Source organism: Ptychodera flava, chromosome 14 (assembly GCF_041260155.1).
Source record: "Ptychodera flava strain L36383 chromosome 14, AS_Pfla_20210202, whole genome shotgun sequence".
Lineage (NCBI taxonomy): Eukaryota > Metazoa > Hemichordata > Enteropneusta > Ptychoderidae > Ptychodera > Ptychodera flava.
In genome coordinates, this window is record NC_091941.1 from 33,749,494 (window position 1) to 33,757,134 (window position 7,641).

A 7,641-nucleotide genomic window follows, 5' to 3' on the forward strand; every position below is an offset into this window, starting at 1 on the left:
TAGAATAAGAGAAGGAATGTGAGTCAATTCGTATGAAAAATATTATATCTACAAATTCCTCGATTCGCAGAAAAATGGTATGCTTATAAGTTCGTCCACTCAGTAAATAGTTATGCCGGAAACGTTTATTCATTAAATGTTTTAAACAGTTACCTAAAATAATAGGGATAGTCCTTTACAACATACGCAAATCGTTGTAAAAGTACGGAAACTTCAAAAGCTGCGTTAAAACTGATCGGATAGTACTTTTTCTTCACTTACGTTTCTTAGACCGTGTCGAAGTATTCAAAGAACTGGTGCCAGTGCCAAATTTTGGTTTGCCCGATGCCTTCTTTACAGTATACGATCAAGGTATTAGACTATTGAGGCAGAAACAAATAAAAAATTATACGATCGATCTTCATGGATGTATTAATATGGGCACATATCTGTCATTAAATACTTTGTCCACAATATTACAATGTCGAAGATATAAAACGGATTTTACAAGACAGAAATAATACTTGTTACCTTTCGTGCTTCACGAGGGTCCTCACATGGAGTCGTTGACAAACACAAACATACGCCGAAAATATTCCCGGCGGCCCATCTGCAATTGCGTGCGACGCTACGAAGTCGCTTTCTGCCTTAAACCTTTGCTTCAGACTAAAAAAGTCGTATAAAACGTGTTGAAATAAGTTTAGGAAGACGCTGAATATTACACAGCCAGTGACAATATCTCTGTGCTGAAATTGTTTATGTTCTACATTGACGTGACGACGATTAATGGAACTTTTCAGAGCGACGAAAGGCGATTGGTCAAATTCTTTGGAATTTCTGACGCAGCGTATCGAACGCTGATTTGCCGAAAGTTTGTAACCACGATAGATCTCGCGAGATGTCATCCCACCATTGTTTGTTTTGCAAAGATTTCTTTTCCTCCTTCAGTGTGCCATATATTTGTCCTTTGACAATCTATTCGAGCTTTTATCACTGTGTTGCGTCTATCATGTGGTGCGTTTGATTGCCTAATGCGCCAAAGCAACAAAGTGTAAGTTACTAATCTGTGGACGCTGTCAGAAGATTGTCTCAGGTTTAACTTTGACAAAGTCAACAACGAACGCACTGCCAAGGGTAACAGTTGACTGTCAATAGATGTAACACAGTGATAAAACTTCGCATAAGATTGTCAAAGGATAAATACATGGCACAGTGAAGGAGGAAAACAAATCTTTGCAAAACCAGGGCTTACAAGAGACCAAGACACCAACAGGTTGATAGTATAAATCTTTTTTTGGCAATACATATCATAGACAAACGTATTAAAATAACGTAAACAAGAGCAACAATAAACCTGTGCTGAGACCAAGTCACCCCTACCCCGTCCCCGCCCCTAGGGGTAGGCATGTAAACTGCTCCTATGGCCCAACCACTCTTTCCCCGCCCACTGGTATATTAAAAACGTGTCCGTCCGTCGATTAATCGTTTGCATACCACAGCCAGCTTTGTTGTCTGCTTGTTTCATTCGGAGCATGGTATGTACTATCCAAACGGTATCAGGTTCAGACGGTCAGGACTCTGGGCATCTAGGCACCTTGACCTGTCAATTCATTTACACTGGACCAGTAATCGCGACCATGTGTTCATGTTGGATAGGTGGAGGTATTCAACTTTAAGTCAGAATGTGCATGAGATAACTGATTTCTGTAAAATCAAAATGCAATCGTGAATACGATGCAGAGTCAGTGACATGGCAACTTATTTTACAAAAATCAGTAATTTAATGCACATTCTAAATTGAACTTGATTATCTTTAACATCAAGTGGGTTATTTAAAACTTTGAACATAATTCACATTAATTGACGTAAATGTCAAGACCTTACCATTATTCAAAATCAATAATAATGAATAATACTAATAATAATCACGTATTTCTTTAATATGCAAAAACTATTATATGCAAGCAAACTATGGGCGTTCCTATACCACGTCTGAAGACTACCCCTGTAATCGTATAAAGCATAGTTCCTGCAGTCTCTTCACAAATCGGGATGTAAAAGGATTTCAAAGTGTTTTAATGACATTCAGAGATCTCTTGATGATCTCATAAATTTAAAGAATCCAAGTGTATCCAATTATCTGCACATCATCTACGAAGGTGACCTGGAAATCAAACTCTGATTGAACTGAACGTACGCACGCACGCACGCATCTTGCGAGCAGCAATTTGTCAACGGACTTGATATTTCCTTTCTGAAAACATACATTGATGATTTCACTGACTATAACACCTGTTACTGCAGTGACGGAAAAGGCGTAGGCAGCATACATCATGAAAGATAGCTAGAAAGAAAAACATTATTTTATATCAGAAACCTTGATTAGGAATATCTGTAGAGTGTAATATACATGTACATTGTATTTACGTATTTGCACTCACATGATAACCTTGACTATTTGTCTTTTGTGTACTTAATTACTCTCTACAAGTAACATTTTAATGAATGTGACTGCGGACTGACTTATCGTACGCATCTTGCCAACAGTAATGAGTTTACCGATTTGATATCTCCTTTGCAAAATTTCAGCATTGAGGATATCAACAAGAATGTTTGAAAACTAAGGAGTCTTTGGAACATTTAAACTAAGCAAATAAACCTTGGATATTCTAACTTAACCCTCAGCTCCTAAAATGATGAGCGCGCTGACTAGAAAAAAAAATCTTGGTTTTTTGTCTTACCCTGTATATGGCGGCCACTTCTTCCGAGGATCCTTGGTTGACAAATGCGCCAAGAGAAATCCAGAGTCCAAAGGCGAACCCAAGAATGGTTCCAATAAGTGTTCCACTGTCGCATACGTAGGGTAAAGTAAGATGTATTGGGAGTTTAATACAGTTCATTTTATTTGTGTAAACCGACAATTACCTTTTAATGGGTGTTACCACACAATACTTTCGACATTGAAATGAACAGGGTAAATTATAAATCTGATCACGTCACAGTACGGCTGTTTTCTTAATCTAACTGTGTAACTGTTAGCAAGTAACTGATAACATGTTTCACAATATTCATGGATGCATTATTGAAATACATTGTAATTTCTGCGAAAATTACGATGGCATTTTGACAGCATGGTATGTACAATTTTTAGATAAAGGTTAACAATATCACTTACATTCCGTTAGCCCTCGTGTAGAGCATTCCGAGGCTAAACGCTGCAACGATCGGACCGCCTGGAACTCCCAAAATTGTTATTCCAAGGACCAGTAGGCTGGTAAGACGAGATGAAACAAACGCCAAACCAATCCCGATCAATCCGTAAATACAAGCTGCATGTGGAGTAAGTAAATAAGAATTAAGTTAAAATTGGATTCATGATATTGTTCCGCCGTTTTTAATATGAACTCATCAAGTACAAAATCATCCTCCATCGTCGACATCAGTCACCTACCATATGATTTTGCTTTTTTAGTTTTGTGTTATTGTTGTTGATATTGTTGTTGATTTTTTTTTATGCAAAGATTAATTGTAATCGCTCTAGTACAAGGCCATTTACCAAAGGATACTCTTATTCCAAATCACAATTCTAAATTTTTTCATGAAATCTCACATGTAGGTCTGTTCTTTCGAGAGCTTTCTCAATTTCCGAAAATATCTTCTCTCAGTTAGCCACGCTCGTGTGCAATAAGTAGACTCCTAGAAATGACCTTTTGGCGACATCAACTCACTAGAGGTTATTTTCCTATATGTCTTAACTCAAATACTGAAAGGTTAATCGATTTGTGTTTGTAAGGTTTAATTTGCGTTACTAGTATTTATAGGCAACATGAGTACATTGAAGACAATTGCAACGTTCTAGGCATAAGTTGCCTTTTATTTTGTGTAATTTTCGATGTAGCGTTCAGTTACGTGAGATTTATCTTACTCAATGCTCATAATTTACACTTTAACTTACTCAAAACCTTCGAAACGGCCGTGTCACGTCTATCGTTAGTGTAGATCATCTGACCTGACCTTTGTGCCTTCCACTTACGAAACGGTTTGATGAAGTCTTCTAGAGTGACAGCAGTCAGCGCGTTTAAGGAAGAAGACACTGAACTGTACGTGACACAAAAAGCAATCAGATTACTCATCTGTTAAAATTTTTTGCATTGTCATGTGATGACAAAGACGATATCCCTGAAAAGGTTACCATCATAGTTACCCATTTGGTACTCTTTGTTAGTACAATAATTTTATTTTCACAGAAATCTGTTTCAGGGGTGTTGTTTACATTTACAGCCTTCAGAGAAATCTTGGTGTGACACACAATATGTAATGAGTAATATATAACACGTTCCTGATCACATTGCGATACTACTAAAACATATGCATTGATATTCATTTACATTTTGAAAAAAAACTGAAATGAAACTGTTCTAAATTATTTAAGGGATTAACACGCAATATTCAATGCAGGTCACGTATTTTAATCCCCTGTAAAACCTTCCATAAACAAACACCAGTCCAAGCCAAAATATTAATTAAATGAGCTGGTGCTACTAAAACATAAAAGTAATTGTCAATTATCAGAGGAAATGATGCTACGTCCCCTTCCGTATATGGTTTCATTGTGCACAGCATCGGAATTATTTTTGATGAACGCTTAATGTGCTATATTGTAAGTTTATAAAGCAAACACCAGTAATGGTGACATTGGCGCAGCGTATCGCCGGACGGGGCGTCAAATTTGCTGACTGTTGACACAAAATCAATTTTCCTTCCGTAAGTATGTATGGAACTCTATCTTGAGAGCGCTTCTGGATAGCCTGTAAACTACACTGCAGAGCACAAAAGATACTCTGACAGTCGTCAACTGGGTCCCTCGAAACTGTTCAACAGTGTCACGCAGAATGCAGCCGCAGAATGCCCTCCATATAGGGTCTACTTGGGAAAGCCTGGAACCGGTCAATGTTGTTGTGTCGTCGTCGTTGTTGTTGTTGCAGTTGTTGGAGGTGGTGGTGATGGTAATAGAAGAAGTATATAAGGGTTGTTCTAGTGGCAAGTCTCACCTCAGGGCTCCAGCAAATAGGGCAGCCACAAAGAGACCCTGTATTCCTGATATCTGTCCAAGTTGTGAACTCACAAAATATACCAAAATCTGTTGACATGAAAATCCCGTTACACACTGTCATTTCATAATTGTGCTTTGTTCTTTTTACATGTGAAGAGAATTAAATTGGCCCATGTGCAGACGAATATCCAAATGTAGTGAAAATAAAAACATGGGCGTTATTAAATTGCGAGCTCAGGAAAGCTAAAGGAACACAACAACAGCAAATTTACCTGGTCAGCAGTATTGAAGTTTGGTTCATAGTTGGCATCACTATCTCCATTTAAAGGGAAATTCGGCAAATCTTGTGTTGTAAGACAGAAAAGAGCAACAGTTATAACATTTTATTCACGCAGCATACAACTTGATCGGCTTAAACGAAGTAAACTTAACAATATCATAAGTCTAAATCACGGAATTAACATGACCTGGTGACGGTCTTGGACGAGGTGTCGCCATTCAAGAACTTCAACGTGTGCAACAATTGTTTGCAGACTTTTTCCAAACTCCTTTGGCACGTTGGTTGTCTCGCTTCTCTCAAAAGGCTGTCAGATTAAAATGGTCAGACATTCACTATAGGTCGTATAGAAGGGGGAAGTTCCAGCTGAAAACTTGCAAACGACCTTTCCTAGTCCCTGCAGACAGCGATCTCAGTCGTCAGATCCAAAATGGTATAACGTTCACCAAAATTATATGGTAGATGGAGTAGCCACCAATGTGTGCGCATACATTATATGCAATACATCACTCGAAATGGCCTCTGTTTCAAGACGGGCTCATTTACACTCAAGAGTATGTTGGAGACATACAGTGAATATGAAATGCAGGATTGAAAATCGAAGATCAAAAAATGGAATACGTATTGGCTGCGTTTCCTCGGTGATAGGAGTTAGATCGTTTCATGTATTACCTGTTGGCGATGTGACATTCATGGCCATCTGAAGGGGTGTGAAGTCATCTGTAAAATGGATTTGAAAATTACATTTCGTTACATTAGACTACGATAAATAGTAAGCAAATGTTTTTTTTATGTCTTGACATTGATGAATCATAAGACTTGAACTGGTTGGACTTCATGTTTTTTTCGCTCACAAAACCAAGCTAACGTGCTCTTCTTGTCTTTCATTAAATTGTGTTCAGAGTATATTTTGCATGTTTTATAATCTTGAGTGTAGTGTGCTATCAAAGTACAGATGCTTACTATTATAATAGGCAAAGAGAACAAGTCCGGTCAAGTATATGGTACCGTGGATAAGATACAAAAATGGCACGTTTATCAGAAGACTCCTGCAGAAGAAAACGGAAATAGTATGCAAGTCTTCCGTGAATCTAGGAACATTTTATGTGTGATGGAATATTTGATCGTTTATATTACGGGTAAGGTGTGTTTACAGATGAATAATGAGTAGTAGTAGTAGTAGTAGTAGTAGTAGTAGTAGTAGTAGTAGTAGTAAATATATATTATATATATATATATATATATATATATATATATATATATGTATGTATGTATGTATGTATGTATGTATGTATGTATGTATGTATGTATGTATGTATGTATGTATGTATGTATGTATACAAACTCTGCTTATACGGTTTCATTCGAAAACATTGGCATAATATCTCAAGCGTGTATGTAACTCCTTAAAAGTCTGTTACAAATCTGTATGTATTGAATTACGCTCACCAATGCATGCATCATCTTGGATCATCTGAAATTATTTCAATATAACTAGTATTACCTTTTTATCCATTACATTTTTTGTGATACTGTATACATTCAGCTTCATTTTGGACAATTGTCTGAATGTGAATTGTGTAATCCTACGCACGGCAAATGTGGAATACAAAATCAAACGGATTTAACGTAACAATTTTATGAGTACAAAGAACTTTATCATCCTCTTTTACTTACATTTGCGAATGTTTTAAAGAACGAATGGTCATGTATCGCTGCACAGCTGTCTGACTGAGGTAGTGTGGAGCGAAACTGAATGCTGCGCCTATGACGTTGCTCAGGAAGGATAGACGTTTTGTTGGTGACAGATCAAAGCTGAAGAAACAACAAAAATCCAAAATTTGTTAACTCGGATGATCTGAACAGATCAAAGAAAAATGTTGTATCACAGTTATCAATACGAGGTCCATAATTTGTACGAACACCGTTTGTCAGTGATTGTAGGGTCATACCAGATAAGAATCTATATATGTATTACCCTTCCGTCGAACTTCTTCAGAAACTATAGATCATGTTGCAAAGACATACTGACGAAGAATAATCAGCGTCTGGCCTTATTATGTTAACTGATATTTCTCTCAATGTATACATGTCGTTGAATAAATACTACCGACAGTCGGGAAAGACTTGGTGGGTGTTTAGTTTCGAAAACTGAAGGAAACCCCTATCCTATTGATGATCAAAACAAGTGTTATTGGTTGAAAATATACTTGGTAAAGCCAAACAGAGTACTGAATGCTAGTACAGAAACTCTTCATAGAAAGCCTATGCTGAATTATTTATGGCTACTAAAGATGACATCCCATTGCTTCGCGAACCTTTTTTTTTGGAC

The 7,641-nt window shown here is 37.2% G+C and overlaps 1 protein-coding gene and 1 long non-coding RNA gene across 2 annotated transcripts; both read right to left on the reverse strand.

Moving 5' to 3' along the window:
- Positions 1-2,196: 2,196 nt before the first annotated feature.
- On the reverse strand, positions 2,197-3,284 carry LOC139150699 (uncharacterized). The gene is made up of 3 exons (XR_011556264.1): positions 3,155-3,284; positions 2,721-2,826; positions 2,197-2,323 (listed from the first exon to the last, which is right to left on the reverse strand). It is a non-coding gene; the product is annotated as an uncharacterized lncRNA (long non-coding RNA).
- Positions 3,285-3,911: 627 nt separating this feature from the next.
- On the reverse strand, positions 3,912-6,026 carry LOC139148829 (sodium-coupled monocarboxylate transporter 1-like). The gene is made up of 4 exons (XM_070720260.1): positions 5,982-6,026; positions 5,305-5,375; positions 5,031-5,119; positions 3,912-4,077 (listed from the first exon to the last, which is right to left on the reverse strand). Exons 1-4 carry the CDS (start codon positions 6,007-6,009, stop codon positions 3,912-3,914), a joined length of 354 nt encoding a protein of 117 aa, XP_070576361.1. The 5' UTR covers positions 6,010-6,026.
- Positions 6,027-7,641: the final 1,615 nt, after the last annotated feature.

Coding starts and splice junctions, on each gene's coding strand:
- LOC139148829 (XM_070720260.1), bottom strand. CDS start 6,009: ATGGCCATGAATGTCACATCGCCAACAG. Junction 5,376..5,981: donor GAATGTCACATCGCCAACAG/GTAATACATGAA, acceptor TTACAACACAAG/ATTTGCCGAATTTCCCTTTA. Junction 5,120..5,304: donor ACTTCAATACTGCTGACCAG/GTAAATTTGCTG, acceptor TCATGTCAACAG/ATTTTGGTATATTTTGTGAG.